This window comes from Neoarius graeffei, chromosome 7 (genome assembly GCF_027579695.1).
Source record: "Neoarius graeffei isolate fNeoGra1 chromosome 7, fNeoGra1.pri, whole genome shotgun sequence".
NCBI classification, from domain to species: Eukaryota; Metazoa; Chordata; class Actinopteri; order Siluriformes; family Ariidae; genus Neoarius; species Neoarius graeffei.
Genome location: NC_083575.1, coordinates 62,112,153 through 62,133,129, shown reverse-complemented (window position 1 = coordinate 62,133,129; position 20,977 = coordinate 62,112,153). Strand labels below are relative to the sequence as shown.

At 44.3% G+C, this 20,977-nt stretch overlaps 1 protein-coding gene across 3 annotated transcripts in view; it reads right to left on the bottom strand.

The window, feature by feature from the left end:
- The window catches only part of srfb (serum response factor b), a 75,980-nt gene that overhangs the window by 32,892 nt on the left and 22,111 nt on the right, over nt 1-20,977 (bottom strand). For all 3 annotated transcript variants that reach the window (XM_060926219.1, XM_060926220.1, XM_060926218.1), the window contains exon 2: nt 10,873-11,139. In XM_060926219.1, the coding sequence (XP_060782202.1) occupies nt 10,873-11,139 (267 nt within the window). The remainder of the gene's footprint in view (nt 1-10,872; nt 11,140-20,977) is intronic.

Here is a 20,977-nt window from a genome sequence, read left to right as displayed (position 1 = left end):
TGAGGAGAAAATACTGCTGTTCAAAATGCCTAAAGCACCAACTTTTTTTTTTTAAGCAGTCACAAATACAATATGAGAAAACATAGAAACCAAAAAGGACTTGTCCTGCTGAGATCTTGAGTTCAAATCCGGACAATGCCACAGCCACACATGGCTGCGAGTCCAGTACCCCTTTTCCACCAAGGCAGTTTCGGAGCCGATGACCACTCTCAGACCAGTTCTTCATGTTTTGACAGTCAATGAACTGGCCCCTCGGCCAGGAAAACTGGTTCCAGAACAGCACCAACTCGTAGCTGGTCTCGAACCAAGAACTGCTTGTGTCAAGAGCTAGGGGTGGGATTGTGACAACCAACAAGACCAGGTAAAATTGTTAACACCATTTAATAAAAGGGAACCCGACCCACTGGTGTAGGCTCTAATCTGACTACTCCAAATAAGAGTAGAATGGGAAAGAAAAGAAAATAAACCCACCCCAACAGTCTGCCATTATTGGGGTGCTTAGCCCTAGCGGTGCAGGGAAAGCGGGGATGTATCCGGTGACTTAATGATGTCGCTCTGTAGTAGCTCCCTAGCCTGTGGAAGTGCAAACTGGCTCTTAGAAGGTTCGCAAGTTGAACCAGCATCTGGTTCATATTAAGGGGGTACAAGAGAGGGAGGAAACAAAAAAAAAAAAAAAAAAACAGCCATGTTCTCTGGGTGGGAGCGATGGTATATTCAGTAGGGCTGTAACGATATGCGTATCGAAATCGAAATCGCGATACGCAGAGCCACGATCCGTATCGCGATACAAGGCAGAATCGCGGTACACCCTTTCAAACTTCTCCTCAGCCCAAAAACAGAGGCGCTTCCAAACTTCAATTTATGAATACTTTACTTTTTATTTAAATTACATTTTAAACTTACTTAAATTACTTTTATTTTTTTAATATCTATTAGTAAGTCGTTTTTTCGCCGACCTGCGACAATCTTCTGCGAATCACGCAATGTCCACACTCGCCACTGGCAGAGCATTCATTTCTTTTAAGCGGTCGCCATTCTGGTTGTGACGCGGGGAGCGAATCTGTAAACAAGCAGCTCATTGGCTGGCTAGGTGTGCCACAAGCCAATCACAATCACTTGACCGGAAAGGCATGCAGTGTTGCCAGATTGGGCAGGTTTAGGTGCTTTTTGGCTGGTTTTGAACATATTTTGGGGTGGAAAACGTTAGCAAAATCTGGCAACACTGAAGGCATGTCTGCTTGGGCGGAAGCCTTCTGCGGCAGTTACATTTTGACACGCGAGCAATGTTTCACCATAAAAATTCCGTAATTTCCATCTGTTTTCCGCGATCACAGAAAATCATTGGCCCTATGAGAGTGAGACAGCGAGAGAGCCACCCCCCCAAAAAAAAAAAAAATCTTAACGGATTTACACGATTTGGAAAAATGACTTTCAGAACTGAAAAAAAAAACAGCTTCCGGCTCAACGGTATTATTTTGAGAAATAAAACAAATCTTTGGATATACATTTGTTCATTTTTGCATACATATTCTCTGCAGTGGTCTGAATTATTTGTTATTAAATAGTTAATGTAAGGAAGTAAATGTTAATAAGTCAAATTTACTACTTTAAAAATTTTTTTAAAAAATCGTGGGCGTATCGAATCGTGGGTCAAAAATCGCGATACGAATCGAATCGTGAGCTGGGTGTATCGTTACAGCCCTAATATTCAGTCTTCATCAGATTTCCACTACCCAAATCATGAACAAGCTTATGTATGTGGAAGAGGGCAGTTGGTACTTTCCTCCAAGTGTGTTCAGCTGTGCTGTAACAGCATGAGTAGTTGTTCAAAAACATGGCTGGTTTAGTAGGTCTTGGACTTTGACAGCTGTTGTATGATCGGGATGAACTAGCTCACGGATGGGAATTGCAAAAAACACCCAGAGAAAGAAAAATTAATTTTATTTTTTATAGGTAAAGAATATATGGCCACACTATGGTCAAGTCTTCCTTTCCGATGAAATTCATATCCTTGCTTGAATCCCCTTAATATTAATACACTTACATTACAGGCATTTAGCAGAGGCTCTTCTCTAGAGCGACGTACAACAAGCAGCACGCGCACACACGGGAGCAGTTGGAGGTTCGGTGCCTTGCTCAAGGGCACTTCCGTCACAGATGTTCCTGCTGGTCCAGGGAATCAAACCAGTGACCCTTTGAGCTGAACACTGTTTCTCTAACCTTTTGGCCATGGCTGCCCGCCACTTAACTAGCCATTTAGCTCATCACACTTGATTACATTAACTACCACTTTTTAAGCTCACATCGTTAGGTTTAGCGTTTATTTCCCCAGTGGTCAAGCTAATGAACTTGGCAATTACTAAATAAGGGTTTCATTTTCATTGCTAGTTTATTATTTATATAGTTTTGAAGAACTCCGAACAGGAGTTTTTCCATAGGCTTCTTTAGAAAAATGTCATGTTCTGCCGTTATTTAGTTTCATCAGCAAATCATCATGAGTTATGAAAATCCCATCTTGGCCATTTGCAGTAAGCAATTTCAAAAGTCGAAAATGGAGGCGCTCAGAGAAACTAAGCATACAAGAGCAATACTCCGTAGACATGCACCTGAGTGCCTGTATAAAGAGCGTGTGACAGACATATGACACGTGGACAGGGCGGCTGGTCACATGATCTTACAGGTCAGGCTGTGAAGAAGACATAGTGGCATAGCAAAGGAGGGAGGGGAAATGGTAAATGACCGACAAAGGGTGAGCGTGTGAACAGCTGAGGGTCCCGACAACTGCCAGGAAATACGAGCTCGCATGGAGAGCTTTTAACCCTTCAGACACCCCGATCAAAAACTACACACCGTGGTACCTACTGAAATGGAAAATGACCCAAAACATGTACATCCTGTCTGGCAGCCATTATGGCCCATTATCCAAGAAACAAGCTGGGACTGTGAGCAACACACAAGCATCAGACACAGACCCATGCCAAGAACATGGCTGACTACACAAATCCCCACACAGCAACAAATGGTCAGGAACAGCGGTCTGAATGGCCCGGTCCTGAGGACAGATGCATTTTGGGGGATGGAGAAGGTCAAGCTGTGGTGGGTTCAGACTTTCTTAAAAGGGGAGGTCTGTCAGATTAATACCCCAGTGGCTTTCCACCTTCTTTTACTTTTCTGCAAAAAAAACCACTGAAAACGGTACAGAAGTTATATTTTATACATGTATATATTTATTCCTTCAGAGATGGGACTACGTTTTCCAGAGAGAAAAATTTGCCGATCTCTTGACCAAAAAAAGCTGACTGAATGATTCTACAGATTCTAGTGCAAGTAACTGAAATTGTGTTCTCAATCTATTGCCCTCGTGTTGGAAAGTCGTTAAGGCATTCTCTCATGTCTGTCACATCCTAAGAGCTTTACTGGTACAGTGCGATGGCTGTGGTTTTAAAATCCACTTTATCTAGTCCTGTATTAGAACGTTTCTTAGAGTTCAACTGCCCCTAGTGTGTTTTGGGTGTGCAAGCGTGCCCTTCTCAGTACAGTGAAAACGTCAACCAAAAAAAAAAAGTGCGTCTGTGATGGTTTATTATATGCCACATGCAGTAAATGGAGGTTCTGCCTTAACACACATTCCTACACATCACCCATAAAATCTCAAGTATTTCTTTTTAACAATTTCCAACATGTAATAACTGCATCTCCCCCAGTCCCCATTCCCAGGCTTTATATATATATATATAAAAAGTTAGAGGGAGGGTTGGGAGAGCGAGCGAGCGGGCTGGCAGAGGGCAATAAAGACCAACAGATAGCATCTTCATACGGTTTTTGTCCATGTAACAAAACACCCACAGCTCTTCCTCCGCACTAAGCTGATCTCTCAGGAAACAGAAACTGTGCCTTTAAACACAGCCACTGTGAATCTAGAGCATGTCCAATAACGAAGTGACACTAATGACCAAAGTAGTTGATTCAGCCAAAAAAAAAAAAAAAAAAAAAGGAACACTCAGACAAAAGGTGATTTGTATCAAAGCACTGGTTGCATTCAGTTCAGGAACCGCAAACTAACGACCAGAGACGACGTGTGCCTTTGAATCTACAGCTCCTGCGAGATGCATTAAGGTCAGCGATGAGACTGACTCGCATATCTCCAGCCACATCACATGGGCACAGAATGGCATAAGCCCTGCGCTGCACTGCTGCAAGTTCATCCACAGCTCGGTATACAAGCCATCTATGCAACAACTCATTACAAGAGTGATGGCAAAGAGCAACCATTAACACCACCACTCAGATTTCATACGCCCCTTTTCCACCAAAGCAGTTCCAGGGCCAGTGCTTAGTTTGGAACCGGGTTTTCCGTTTCCACTGACAAAGAACTGGCTCTGGGGCCAGAAAAACCGGTTCCAGGCTAGCACCAACTCTCTGCTGGGCCAGAGGAAAGAACCGCTTACGTCAGCCGGGGGGGGTCAGAGACGTTAAGACCAACAACAATAACAAGACCGCGAAAGATCGCCATTTTTAAGCGACGAGAAGCAGAAGCTGTACAAACACGAAGTCATCCATTATTATTATTATTATTATTGCTGCTGTTTCTTCTGTGTTGTTTTTGCTTCGATATTCGCGCCAAGGTTTATGCAAACGTAGCGACGTAACTGACGTATACAGCGACGTAATGACACATCTTCCCTTAGCACCGTGAGCTATGGAAAAGCAAACTGGTTCTCAGCTGGCTTGCAAGTAAAACTAGTTGTGAACCAGCACTGGCCCCGAACCAGCCCTGGAACTGATTTGGTGGAAAAGGGGCAAGAGTCTTGCCTCTGCAGGTCGATCCTAATCACGGACCGATAACTCCAGTCTCCTTAGATCATCAATTCGACTGGATTCACTGAAGATGTAAATTTAGAAGTATGAACCAACTGTTCTTTATGAAAATGCATGCACTGGCTGTACAGCAGAGACAGAGCTACGTGAGCAGCCTCTCTCCTCCTCCTCCAGAGCTCCCACTCGCTGGCTCCCATCTCCTGCCTGTCACCCTGCCAAGGATCCGGAATTCACGGCTCCATTTGGGACTGCTAAAAAAGGCAAAGCAGCCCAAGTAGCAGAGGTGCAGCCAATCAGTGGGGACCTGTGCTGTGTTCGGTGCAACATAAGGCCGGAGTGACTCCTCCTCCAAGCGGCACATTAACACACTGCTCAACATCAACCCTGTTGCTGTAAATGTCACTCACCACCTCGCTGTCTCAGAGCGTCTGAGCCACTCTCCCTCTGCGAGACACTTTAAAACGCCCAGCGTCGTGATAAGGCTGCATACAACACTAAACCGACTTCCCATTATCCGTGCTGCTTGTCATTTGTGCTCTTCCTCCTCCATTTCTCACCATCCCTGGGGCTGCATCACTACACAACCACGAGCCCTGTCTTTTCTGAGCACACCTCACGCTCATTCACACCGTTCTGAAAGAGTTGAAGCAAGACAAACTCATCTCATTATCTCTAGCCGCTTTATCCTTCTACAGGGTCGCAGGCAAGCTGGAGCCTATCCCAGCTGACTATGGGTGAAAGGCGGGGTACACCCTGGACAAGTCGCCAGGTCGCAAGACAAACTCAAAAGGATGAATTTAAAAAACACCTTAACATGCACAGTATAGAAGAACGAGCCGAAGGTGGAGAGACGTTAAGATGCATTAGAGTGAAAGGAAGACGATTCGAGTTCATCTATTCAGCGATTAGTAAACGGCACTGCCGAGCGAGCCAAACGGAGCAAATACAGGTCTGTCCTTTTTAGAGGAAATCTTTACAAACAGACACCTAAATACGTTCTTCGAGTGTGTGAAGTGTTTAAGAATGCAATTAGATGATTACCATCGAGTTTAAGAGAGCTAATAAAAATGTCAGCTCAATAAAGTTTCCAGTTAAGGGCAATACTTCTAAATGTAGCTAACTAATGTCCATTGCTGACACCAATTAGGAGCATTTTTCTTGCTGTAGCTGTTGAGCATCAATAATGAGCAAAACCAGTCCACCACCCACCTTTAAGTCTGGAAGAAAACACAAAGTGCAGGCTGCTTGGTGAACTGACTGCCAATTTACACCATTTACAGTTCCATTTCTGGCCCAAGGTCGAGCCTGGCAAGGTTAGGAACGATACAACCTGGGATAAAATGGCCACAGTTTCTGATGAATCTTGGCCTAGTAATGGCCAACAGCATGGTGCAGGCTGAAGCAGCTAGACAAGGACAGAGTAAAGGCTGTCAGGGTCAGAACCAAGTTTAGTAATTGCCGTGATCAAGAAGGATGAAACTTGACTAATGAGCGGTGGAGTAAATACAAACTGCTCCAAGGCATCATTACAGCTTCAGTCTTTCAGATTCAAGAGTTTACAGTTCAAACAAGGGAGAAGTAGTAGTAGTACTACTACTACTACAACATCAAAATGTCAGTGTTATAGTTTGGACATAAAATAAGAGCTGATGTGGCATTTGAAAGGCTTGGCTTTCGGAGGACAGATGCTCGACGCGGAGTCTAGCGGACAGGTTTATGACGGTTCACGTCAGGTGATCCACAGGAGATGTGAACGACGGGAATGCTGCCGTTTCTGAGGCTCGGGGAAGGGGGGGGGGCCTGCTGGCTGCCTCTCCAAGCAGAGCACCAAGAAGAAGTCGTCTTTAAATCAGGAATGATTTGAAACAGAGCCTCTCGCATGACAATATTTGCAACCCTGATGCTAGAAGGTCTCCGTTCCACTCGTGACAGGAGCCAAGCCTTAATGGCATTTTTTTAAACACAAAAAGACCATGGTGTCTCCAAACAGCATGTCTTGATCTGGCTTTAAAATGAACCGACTTAAAGGTTTCAAACGACAACATGATCCATTTTGATGGTTCAGAGTCATGCTCAGATTTATTTTAAATAAAGCTATCATTTTGGCATACTTGAATGCCAGCCAGAAGTCGTCTTCGTGGTCCCAGTTTAACATGGGGCCAAGTTCCACAAGACCGGGAACCTCCTGAAATCTCTAGCACCAAACATCCTCTGGCCCTGAGCAATCCTTTTCCTCTCGACCTTGCTCTTTCAAGCACTAGAAAGGTGCTCACTTTGTAAACAGGACATTCGAGTTACATACCAAGATTTCAGAAGCTTCTTACTAATTTGAGTGTCATGACTGGAAAGCAGGTCTTGCACACACCATTACTAACTGCTCAGGTCACAAGCTAAGAGTAAAGAACACCAGACACCACCATCTCCAAGCAGAACGCACTCACTGTGGGACTCTATAAACACATCATGGCTACAACTATAGATGGTGCCTCCGCGTTTATTAAAAAACACCCCTGTATTAACACTACCACTGCAGTGTGGTAAATTTAAAATATACATCCCTGTAATCATTTTGCTATACTTTTTTTTTTTTTTAAAGAGACAGAAAAGAAAACAGTGGACTCAAGACAGCTGCAGCCTATAAGGAATGCGAGGGGCCCTGGCCAAGAGAGCGAGCAGGGAAACCATACCATATAAGGACATGGAGGCAGAATCAAGTTTTTATCAATGAGAGAAGTGCGCTTAAGTGTGTCTGAGCTGAGGGGACTGAAAAACCCGTTACATGCGGCATCGACGAACTCCTGAGAAACATCACCAGCAAAATCCAGCGGATAAACCGGAACCCGCTTCAAAGCGACACGTCAATTAGTCAAGTGTATGGTGGAGAATAAGGTTAGTGTGAGTAAGGTGCTACTGGAGCTCCGAGGCATACAACCGGTTCATTTCGGAATTCAATTACTTTGCGTAACCGATGCATTTGCAGCGCAAGGTTGATTTGTTTGGGTGAAAAATGCAAGGCATTCAGAACAGGTTCGCTATTAGTTGAGAAAAATTTATTTGGTTCATTTGCGATAGTCAAGTGGTGGCGCATTTTAATTCAAGACTTTGGGGGGGGCACACTACAAACGCATGACCAAAAATCTCATCTCATTATCTGTAGCCGCTTTATCCTGTCCTACAGGGTCGCAGGCGAGCTGGAGCCTATCCCAGCTGACTACGGGCGAAAGGCGGGGTACACCCTGGACAAGTCGCCAGGTCATCACAGGGCTGACACATAGACACAGACAACCATTCACACTCACATTCACACCTACGGTCAACTTAGAGCCACCAGTTAACCTAACCTGCATGTCTTTGGACTGTGGGGGGAAACCGGAGCACCCGGAGGAAACCCACGCGGACACGGGGAGAACATGCAAACTCTACACAGAAAGGCCCTCGCCGGCCACGGGGCTCGAACCCAGGACCTTCTTGCTGTGAGGCGACAGCGCTAACCACTACACCACCGTGCCGCCCTATGACCAAAAATAAATAAATAAATAAAACACAGACTACCCATGCTTGAACTCTTGATCACAACCATATTTAAATTGATACTGATCCCAAAAGGAGCGTAGATTAAGAAGTTGTGATCTACAAAACCAGGCATATAAGCCCAGACCTGTGATGCTCCTACTGATGTGATATTTAAGCTCCTAATGCTTCCATTATCAATGAAAGCTGATTAAAAACTTATGAAATGAAACGAAACAAGTCCACGAAACCGCAAGCAATAGAGGTCAGGAGAAGTTCAACATTTGGTAATTCGTTTAAGGTCCGAGATCAAATATCGCCTGGGACGCATGCGCATGAAAAGGAGAGACATTTTGAATCCCTACCAAGCATAAAGTGGTAGGAAAACTGAGGATCAAACAAAAATCAGTAGTGAATACTTTGATGAGTGTGGGCAGATGAAACTCCAGCAGACTCTGGCGCATTTGAACTGTGCATTGGGGCAGTGACTAATGCTTTACACAGAACATCTTGGACCAGGTTGAGGGAGTTCACTCGGAGGATTCACATCCCTCAAAGCAAACAGGAGACTCACCAGGTCACTTGGTGGTGGTGTGGTTTGGGGACTCATCTTAGACAAAGGAAACAAAACCCAGCTGCAAGCACTGGAGTCGGAGCTTGATGTAGGAACGGCCTCCCTTACCAGAACCTCCAAAATCATCCATCAAGCCCTTAAGCCAAATCCCAGGCAACACAAAAACCCACACTCACTTAAGATAAACCTTCGGCTGAAGCTCAAACGACCTCACAAGCCGCAATTCTCACTTGGTCGTAAAGAAAATCTCCACACTGAAACAGATTAAAATATACCCGATATTGAATTATTTGAGAGATGTTCAGCCATTCCAGTGTTTAGTTTCACGGGTGGAGCCGTATTTTCGTTATTCCTGTCTGAAGTCTGCAATTGTTTGGTGCTTTCTTGGCTTGGCTTCAAGCCCTTGTTCATCACACAGACATCCAAGCACAGACTTGAGCACACAGTGAAATTTAACCCTTCTGAAGCAGTGAATGCACAGACGTGAGCAATGAGCGCACACACCGCTATGCTACAGCACCCCGGGAGCAGTTGTGGGTTAAGTGCCTCACTCAAGGGCACTTCAGCCCAACCTCAAGCCATGGCTGCCCTGTGTTAACCTAACCACATGTCTTTGGACTGCGGGGGAAACCAGAGCACCCGGAGGAAACCCACGTAGACCATGCAAACTCCACCCAGAAAGGCCTCTGATGGCAGCTGGACTCGAACCCAGAACCTTCTTGCTGTGAAGAGACCGTGCTAATCATGACACGACTGTGCCACCCCAAATGGGACATGAACCCACAATCCCTGGCTTAGAAGGCCAGTGCCTTATCCATTTCCTGTTACAGGAAGACACTTAATAATTGCGCTTAACAGAAGGGGGGGGGGGGGGGGGGGGGGGTCAGTCGGTCGGTCAGTCATTTCACAGTTAGCTCTGGGGAAAAGAAAGAATCCAAGAGCAAGAGCTCCCCCCCCACTCATGTTGCAGGGACCGTCAACATCATATTAACAAGGTCTCCAATACTTCGATATTGGATTCAACAATTGTTGGACTCAAAGTTCCAGAAAGCAATATGAAAAATTATTATACATACAGGACACTTTCAATGGGATAAAAACGTGTTCTGTTCCCGTCCAGCAGGTTTCATTCATTTGGTTCGATAGCATGCAATATTGTTAGCACATCGCTTATCCTAGGTGCATTACGTCACTCTGCCCAATGGAGAAGGAGTGTTTGAATATGGTTTACGATACTGCATGGCTGTCAAGACATGTCACACGTCAGAGATGCAACACTTCCGCGCTAGTGAGCGACTGAATCTGCAAACAAACATGCCGGCAGGTTTGCTTCATTAAATATGGAAGATTTTGAGAGAACTCTGAAAGATAAAGACGTGTTGAACACCCAAAAGAAGAGAGAGAGATCATATTGGCTGGCTTTTCTTCATGGTACATCAGATATATTCCATTCAGCTAGCCTGGTATTGAACTTGTCTTTGATTCATTCAATACCATGCTAGCGGCATGGAATATTATTTTTCATGGTACATCAAATATATCGGCTGGCTTTTTTAAGTATGCATAGCTACAGTAAAGACCGTTTTTGACTAGATGGTACACTACATGAGGAGCGCTATGGCACTTGGTATTGGCATGAAAGCTGATCTGTTTGAGCAAAGTGAGAAAGCTGGACAGACTGAAGCACTAAAGCACTGCTGCACTCGTCTCGAGAGAAACAGGAAGCGTTGGGTAATTCCCACTGTCAGCAGGGGACGTTATGGGTCATATAAGAAACCGTTAACTACATGTTGATGAAAGAAGATTAAACAAACCAAAAGCCAGCTCAGAGTTTCATTACATCCTAGACCTTTGAACACCATGTTAATTATTAAAAGATTAAATAATTAAAACCAAAAGTTTTTTTTTTTTAAATTACCCCCAAAACCAAAAACTTCTCAGAACAGTTTAAAAACAATACCGAGGCTCACCTTGGTTTCTCCGAGGCTCTCCGATTCCGACACTTGGTAGGTGAGGTCAGTCTCCTCAAAGCCTGTGGCACTCATGCGCTGGTCTGTGGATGGGTCCGAGCGCGGCGGCGAGTCTGGAGAGTTCAGGCACGTTTGGATCAGAGCCTTACCCGTCTCACTGGTAATCATGGGCTGGAGCTTGCGCGTGGCAAATGTGTACACGTGGCCCGTTTCACTTGCCACTAGAAGCAGCACCTGAGTGCCCGTTAGTGTGGAGAGTTCATACGCCTGCCGTGAGGGAAGATCAGGAGGAAAAAAATCGTTAGCTACTTGCATCCAAATAATTACATGATTTGCTCAGGTTCCTTAAATATTATCAGAACTTATACTAACCCTCACTTTTCACTGGATGAAAAGTAGTAGCAATAATAGCGGAAAAACTTTCCATGACACACATCTGTACGTGACGTTGCAAACTTGAATTAAACCAAAAGGCAGCTACATGGACAACAAAATTTTCAATATTTGCCCATTAGACCACAAAACATCTCAGAGTCTTAATCCAAAAAAACCAAAACAAACACCCTTTTCTGCTCCAGGTGATGAAACCTCTGTGGACCATTGTGTACTCAAGTGGAACATCAAGCGGGCACTGAGCTCAGAAACACATGGTGAAGAGCTCAGTCCCAGGGGATGATCAATGAAGAGAAAAGAATTTGTGGCTTTGCATCACACAGCAATTCTTCCAAACAAATCTATAAAACAGAACCCTCGCAGAGTACATGGTTTCCTCTGGAGAGTGCTAGAGCTTGCTGAGGAAGGGGGGGAGAGAGAGAGAGAGAGAGAGAGAGAGAGAGAGAGAGAGAGAGAGAGAGAGATATTAAATCCAGCAGCGCTGTGCTCATAGACTCTGACGTATGGCTGAAATGTACCTAAAATAACAGAAGATAAGGTTCCAAAAATAGGGAGTGCGATACTGCGAGACTGATTGCATTCTCTCTGGGGACTGTAGGGAGGTCATGGGGTAGAGAACCAGCTACATGGGGGACTGGAGCCCATGTAGACCAAATCCATTGTGAGACACAATAACGGTCATACGATCTTGTAATATTTCCCCCTCACTTTACAAACACACATTTCAAAAGCTCAAGTTACTTGTGGTAGAGCACGAGTATTCAGTATATGCACACACACCCCTGCTTTTTTTTTTTAATTAAGATAAACCCACGAGGAAACAATAAGATCAAATCCCCTGTTGCTTCCCTGACAAGCGTCATCTACATTTTCTGCTTAAATGTCAGCTATACTTTTGTTCTGCGTTTTAAACCTCAGACAATACTTGGCTTCAGCAGGAGATGATAGACACTTCAATGAGTGCTTCATTCTATCTTGAAGAAAAGATGCAAAACCTCTTCTACTGGGACATTTTAATCCATCCATCCATCCATCCATCCATTATCCATAACTGCTTATCCTGTGCATGGTTGCGAGCAAGCCACCAGCTCATCACAGCCTTGACACACAGAGACAAAACCATTCACACTCACACCTACAGTCAATTCAGAGTCACCAGTTAACCTAACCTGCATGTCTTTGGACTGTGGGGGAAACCGGAGCACCCGGAGGAAACCCACGCGGACATGGGGAGAACATGCAAACTCCGCACAGAAAGGCCCTCGTCGGCCGCTGGGCTCGAACCCAGGACCTTCTTGCTGTAAGGTGACAGTGCCAACCACTATACTACCATGCTACCCAGGACATGCACATGCAGTCCATAAAACAAAAAGTTACCAATAGAGATCTTGCATGTGACGTCACAGCCGATCCAGATTGTGACAGACGCCATCGTGTCAGTCAAACGCCATATTCCGCCTTCTACTTCTGCTTTTACTTCTATCTTTTCTTCTGGAAAACCCTACTATATACAATTCTACTACAACGGCTGTGGCTACAAGCTCTCCCTACCTGTGCACGTTTTTTATGTTTTTTGTGTGTATTTTTGCGTGTTGTTCGTCTGTACCGGACTTCAATATCCACTACAACCGTATGGACTTACTGGACATTGGTTTCCAGCAGAAAATGACGGTTTGTAGCGATTTCCATCGCATGCACAACATTCCGGACAAGAAAAAAAATAAAAAAATAAAAAACATTCCGGACGAGACCAGATTGCGAGACCAGCGGGGTCTCCCTGGATTGTTATCGGAAGCAAAGCGAAGGAGGCGGCGCCGGGAGCCGAAGCAAAAGCGAGGCTACAGGCAGAGCCGGCCTGTTGACTAAGCTCAGAAAACAGCTACTCAAGCCTCCACTGCCAAGCCTCTACCTCTCCAACGCCAGATCCATGTAAACAACACGGACGATTTGGAATTACCTTATTCTATAATCGGCTGGTCAGTGCTATACTCAATACTTAAGTAACTTACCCATCCAGTGAGGATCATTTTCTTGCTTACAAGATGCCACATCTGAGTCGCTGACAAATCCTGAATTTCTGTAGCGATAACTGTCCAGAGATTTCTAAGCACGCAGTGCTTCACCACTGAACAGCGAGGGAAAGTTGATGAGGTAATCATACACGTCCTGGTATTCCGCTGGCAGTTCAAAATCCGGTCGTGAAAACTCCGTCCGGAAAGCCATAAGGGTCACAAATCTGTAGATTGTTTATTTTAGACATATATCTAGTTATCTGTTCATTAGAAAAATGAGCCGTGTAGTCCGTCGGTTGAAATTGATCCATTTTGTACACGAGTGCAGCAGTATTCAGCGGTGTTTTTGACCGACACGATGGCGGTTGTGTACTTTCCGGTCACGTGACTGCAAGATCTCTATATGGTTGGGATTAAAATCCCAAAAACTCTTTGGTAACGTAAATTATTCCCCACTTCCCCATGTATATCTAGTCCAATCTGAAAAGAAGAAAATTTTAAAAGTATGGCAGTTTCATAAAATCTTCGACATTGTGTGTATTTAATATCACTTTGTCGTTACGAGATAAAGTGGCCGTAAGGAAAACTGGCACTCCGAGGAAAAGAAAGATGGAAATGCATTTAAATCTACATTTACAAAAAAAGTATGTGCTTTTTTTTTTTTAAAATCAAGGCTGAATACTTTCTTCTTTGCTGCTGCTTTTTATTAAATCAAATGAGACTTAATTTGATTTCTTTCAGCGTGACTACAATGCATGATGAAATGTATTGCTTTGGTTTGTGACCATCGGTTGTACACTACTTTTCGTGATGCATTGTGGGATACTTTGAGTGCACTATATAGGGTGTAAATCCTCACTAAGGTTTCAGACAGCACTACAAAATGGCATCCTCGCTATATAATGCTCTATACAGTGAGTAGGGAGCGATTTTGGACACAGGGTGTGACGAACTCCATAACAACTATTCTCTGCATACCCTTTACATCAAGTGAACTCCTACAAACATGCAGACATCCAAGGACATGCAAGCATTCGGACATTAACAGACCTGACAGCAGTCTGATACACACCATCTGAACACGTTTCATCAATTTAATACGACGCAATTCATAATTCCACATTTACAAAGGAAACAAACCCATGATGGGGTTCTAGATTTAAAAAGGTCTATGCATGTACTTGGTTCCTGAACTTTGGGGCTGAAGGACCTTTTCACTTGATGCCCACAAGCAGGTTATTAAAACTAAACAAAGAAAGGAGAAATTACATCAAAGTAGTTCGCTTCCAAGGCAGCACGGTGGTGTAGTGGTTAGCGCTGTCGCCTCACGCAAGAAGGTCCGGGTTCGAGCCCTGTGGCCGGCAAGGGCCTTTCTGTGTGGAGTTTGCATGTTCTCCCCGTGTCCGCATGGGTTTCCTCCGGGTGCTCCGGTTTCCCCCACAGTCCAAAGACATGAAGGTTAGGTTAACTGGTGACTAAGTTGACCGTAGGTGTGAGTGTGAAGTGAGAGTGTGGTTGTTTGTCTCTGTCAGCCCTGTGATGACCTGGCATACATGTCAACCTATACAGAATGTCTGTATTTTATACGGATTTGATTCAATAAACGTAGTATACGGGCGTATAAATAAAGTTATACGGATTCTTTAAAAAAACTTCAATATTTATTTAGAGCTATAATCAATTCCCACGACAGCCAGTAAAGAGTCTTATGAAATCACGCGTTATCTTGTGGTAGCGAGACTTCGTTCCACTTTTGATCATGCGCACACCGCATTGCGAGAATACCGTCAACCCGGAAGTCATGGACATAAACACAGACGCCGCCTTCTGCGTAGAATCATACGTCATCCTCGCCGCCAAATTGGATGTGGCAAAGTGGCGATTCTGAGAATAAAGATGCCTCATTCATGTGCTGCGTTTAACTGTACCAACAGGTTTACCATCCAAACGAGATCACATGGGATTACCTTTCACAGGTGAGACTGGAAAAAATACTTTTCATTGTATTTGGTCATTATAACGTAATTTTACGAACAGATTTTCCTGACTTTGTGGCTAATATGAAGTCTCGCGCATAATAGCCGCTCGATGAAACCTGTCTCCAAACAGGGAAGTATTTCCTTCGTAACTACGCTAATAACCCTTTGTGTTTTTGTCAAACATTGGAGCTTTGTATTCATTCTGAAGGTTTATTGTTATTAATATTGAATAAAAAGTAACTTGGATATATCATTGTTAATTATCAAATTTTAGGTAAATTATTTTAATTTGCATCTTATACGGATTTTATAAGGGAAATACGGATTTTGGAGGTTGGTTATGCAGGTTTGATTGACCAAAGGTTGACATGTATGACCTGGCGACTTGTCCAGGGTGTACCCCACCTCTCGCCCGTAGTCAGCTGGGATAGGCTCCAGCTCGCCTGCGACCCTGTAGAACAGGATAAAGCGGCTACGGATAATGGATGGATGGTTAGTGTCCAGGAGGTACAATCCGAGTCCTTCATAGCATTACTGGGCAGTGTGTTTAAGGAGTTTTTCTACAACACTTGTGTTACACCAGCTGTAGTGTGTACACAATGAATAACAGGCTCATTGGGATTTGGTCGGACTGCACCGAAGTGGCTTAAAGGTCATAAGCAATGGTTGGAGGTGAAACATAGAATAATCAACTTTATTGTCTGGAAGAACAACCCAAAAAGCAAGTTCAATCTTCCTAGTATCTAATTTGCACCCTAAAATTGAACAAAACAGTTAAAATACACTGGTTTGCCTAATTTCCAAAGGTTTCTTTACATGTCACTTGTGCACACTTTCACTGCCAGGAGAGCGGTGTCGTAACGTCATTTAAGCCAAACAGACCGGGAGCAGCTCTGTGTTTACCTGTGAACTGAGCACATGTGTACGGACTTTGGCCATGAGAGGTTGTGTAAAATGTCTGAAAGCGATAGCAATTTTGAAGTAGGAACTCTCCAAATTGAGTATCGAGAGGTGAAACCAGGGCTCGAAATTCGTGGTGGTCCAGTCGCCCGAGGTGACTTAGTCATTTGGCAGGTAATTCCTGTCACTAGCCAGCCCGGCTGGCTAGTTGAGAAAATTTTTTTTATATATATATATATATATATATATATATATATATATATATATATATATATATATATATATATATATATATGCGCAAAGATTCAGACACACCGTCAACTAAAGCTGCCACATATTAAGCGTCTGCCATGTCTGTTAATCGATGTGTTTATCAGCAGGACGGAAAATACCGAAGAATTCCGAGTCATATCGTGTATGAGTCAGGCTGTCGGTTTTTTCACTACTGTGCATGCATATAACGCATCTCGTTGAATATCGCGGTAATCACGTGTAGTACTGGACCAGGTGGGTGGAGCACAGAAGGCCAGAACTGAGTTCTCAAACTATTTATTGCTAGCTTTTCAGCCTTTTATCACTTCCCAGCCACACGCACGTACACACGCATGTTCTGGTTGGGGAGAGCTCCCTTTCTCTGCTCTCCTCTCCTTTTAAAGGGCGCGGTCACTGGGGAAGACACACAAACAGGTTAATCCCCATCAGGTGCAATGATTCCACCACTTACCTTCCCTGACTCTGCCCTCCAGTCGTAGACCGACGCTTGGCCATGCCCCCGCTGCCACATCACTATCAAATTCGATAGATGTGGCCACATTATCGCCCATTTAAACACGCATTTTTGTTGTTGCCAAAGCTACGTTGTGATGTGGAATTTTCTGAAAGATGCACAGAAACCGCCAGAGACGGGAACAAAGCGACCTCGGTCTGAAGAGGAGAAAAAGGCCGCCGATAAAGCGTACGAGAAGGAGAAACGACAAAGGACTTATAAGCAAACGTGGGAGCAGGGTAGGCCTCGGCTGCGATACGATTTTTGTGGAGCAATTAATTTTCAAGTTGATTCCTGGTCAATATGAAGCTCCTCATGCTTTCTCTCTCATAAATGGTTAAATACAGAAAGCATGTTGGACATATTCTGGATGCTATAGTCATGATAGTAAGTAGATTTGGTTTTCAATACTCACACACCAAGTTGCCAAGTTTTCCAATATATTATTATTTGTTGATATTATATTATGGTGCTCTGTTGTTCTCATTTATGTATTTAACAACAGGATCAAAATACTCGGGTCTTGAAATAAATGCACATTAGTCATGAACAATGGTGCGAAGCAATCGGTGAATGTGGCTCACTGGTTTGACCGTGCAGCCTCGGAATCGGACAGCGACTCGGCCGACTCTGATCGCGGTGACGCCGGACCTCAACAAGACTCGCACCCAAACGATTTATCCTGGTAGTTATGATAAATTCCTACTTTCGTCATAATACTAAAGAGCCCTTCTGAAGAATAATTAAACCGCCCTCCCTAGTGGATATAGGGAACGATTACTGGACAGTGCGCCGGTAGGCCATATTAGCCTGCCATCCGCGGCATTATACTATTTATAGCCGACTCTAAGTGAGGAAATATCCCTTTGTCTCGTTTCCACAATGATTGTACAGGATCCCTCAGGATTCTTGACTTGAAAAATTGCAAGCAAAAATGTTTACCTCCAATCTTCTCCTTTTTGCCTGAGTGTTGCTGCTCCGTTTCTTCTTTGACTGCTTGATTTTGTTTCACGCACACAATCCACTCTCTCCGCCTCGTCTCCTCTCAGAAAACAGTAAAAACTTCTTCCTGAACCGGTCCCGTTGTTACAGTTCACTGCACAATAAGGCATGGGGTTTTCCTTTGGAAATTCCTGAACGCACGTCTGCGCTCAAGCCGAACGGCAATGCAAGTAAACGGAAGTGGGCTCAACTCAAGCGGTTTGTTTGTCTTGAATGACGTCACGCGCCGAGTGGTCACGGAAACAGCCGAAAAGAAATTCGCCGTGATTCGCGCCAATTTATTTTAATTATTACTCATTAACAATACTTATTGGGACCAGAAGAAAATTACAGAGGGTTTAACATATAAAGTTTCAAATGTGCATAAAATTAAAACTGTTGCCTATGAGCTTTAAAAGTAGTGCTTTTTAAGGATGGTGCTTTTTTTTTTTTAAATGTAGGTTTTCATAAGCAACTAATAGAAAATGCAGCCAAATAATCACAACATTAATATTCCATTTTATTTATTTTCCCACACCACCGATATTACCTTCATTACTTTATTTGCTTAAAATGTGACATGAACTCACTTGCAGTGCTTGTACACATACATTTGGGTATCTGACATGCCCGTCGACCCACAAACGCTGAAAGACGACACCCAAGTCAGTTTCCATTGGGCTGCTCATTTCAGAAAACATGTACTTTAACAAGCTGTTCAGATTTGGCTCCGCTTTCGAGGTCAAGGGGAGCGCATGAGAATTACACCACCCACATCAGAGTATCTCCGCTCGCAGCTTGAGAAGTGCCTTTGCAAGTTAATATTAATGAGGAAAGTGCTACCTGATTGGCCAGTGTAAAAAGAGATGCTGGGCTGAGGCAAGCATCACTTAAAGGAACAGGCACTTAGGCTACGTTTACATTACGTCGAATCAGCGGATCATCAGATTAACGTTCTTAAAACGATTCGCGTTTACACTAAAACCGTTAGCCGTGCACACAGCAACGCCAATACGTGGATATGCTCGGCTCCGCAGGCATCCTGCACTCCAAATCACTCCGCCCTGAACAGCGAGTGCCCTCTGGAGGGTGCGCACTCCGGCCCTGCGCAGCTCACAGAGCACGCGAGTGAAGTGCACAAGCTGTGATTTGGGACTGAGCCGCTGTGTGTGTGATCCCAGCGCATATCACTTACCACTCGCAAGTGGAAGGATGGCAAGCCTAAAGACAATCATAACTACACAATGGGCAGTATTTTCATACTTTTATACTCTTTAATGAAAGGTGATACAAGGCAGAAGTCCGCGCCGTTTTTCAGCAGTCGCGTCACATGACCAACGCCAGCGAATCAGGAAGGTGGATGTCACAGCGACGTTGTCCAATGAGACGCCAGCTAGAGCTCAGCACAGCGTATTTTGAATGTTTACACAGCACCGGAGCTGACACGATCTGGATTGAATACGTGGACCCTGGCAGATTCCCGTTTCCAGGCGGTTTAATGTAAACGGACAGTGCATCCGCGAAGAAAACGAGACAGATACGGTCTGTGTAAACGTAGCCTTAATCAGGCATTTTAAACAGGGCTGTTTAGGGCCCGGTCCCATAATACCGATAACTAACTACAACTATAAATAAGGTCAGTTTATGTGGTTGGTGGTCACACCAGGCCAATAATGATACCTACAGCCCAGGCCTGGGGTTTATCAGGATCGACGAGCTTGCTCCTGGAGCGATTTTTCCTGATTCGAGAAAACATCTGACCAATCAGGTAATTGTTTACATGGAACATTGAGCACATGTTATTTTTTCCTGGGAATCTTTGTACATCCTTGTTGCATTATGGAGGAGAAGCTCCATAGAAGCGAAGAGGAACGTCAAAAGCAGCTCTTCCTTGCAGTCACTGGTCAGCCATCATGTGCTGCTGAGTGCACTGGGTTTGCACACAAAACAGCATACGACTGCTACATTCTCCCGCAACAACCACGTATAGACAGCGTGCACGTGACGTCACGAGGTCACGTGATATTTGTTTATCTGCCATCTTGGACGGCATGGCTGCGCATAGAACTTAGACGAACCCATTCTAATTATCAAGTGTGTGGGAGTAGATCTTTCGAGAATGGTTATATCTTGTTCAGCATTTGGTTGTACCAATAGACAGGGCCAAAAGGAGGGCCTGTCATTTTACAGATTCCCCGCAGACGAGGAGAGACGCGCAAAATGGGTGTCTGCTGTGCGAAGAGAAAACTGGTACCCCAGTTCTACCAGCCGAATTTGTAGTGAACACTTCATATCAGGTAGGTGTAATCTTCTAATTCAATACTCCTAGTACATCTGTTAAGTTGATTTTCGGATTGATAGCGGCGATTTGTGATTTTTTTTTCAGACAAAAGCATACATATTTACAACCCTGTCATTATCTAGAACTGAGTTTAGATTTCGAACATTCTTACGATAAAACGTCCTGCATAGTCTCTTTATGATAAACGCCTTAATGCCACTTACCCGTGAGGTTATCAAGTAGATTTCCTTCTTCGGAACCTTCCAGGGGTATAGTTGGGATACCCATCCCGCAACAAAATATTTATAAGCTTCCAGGCTCTTGTAAGCTTGAGGGCTTTGCCAGTGTAACACGATTCACGATTAACGAGAAAACTGTAAATGTCGTGGTAGGCCAGATCGGGCAAATCGCCGGCACCGCAGCTCCGAATTTCCCTGAACAAGGATTGCGGCAAGTTGTACGGATCTGCAATCCCCAACCTGGAACATTTTTCCACGTAACGCTGCCTCACGTCACCTTCAAGATGCTGAACAAACTTAGACAAGTTATCGCGCGATGTAGATGGGGTATTTTCTGAATTTTCTTGGGGATTACTCCCTGGATCCATTACGCTCGCGCAAGGTAAACAATCCTGATGCCGTCCAATATGGCGGAGTAAGCACGGACGGATCACATGACTGCACATCCTCTATATTTACCCGAGTGGCAGGACCAACTGAGATAGTTGTGGTGCAACTGCTCCAGACTGGAACTACATTCAGGCATAGTCATAGGTCTAGTTATCAGTGTTATG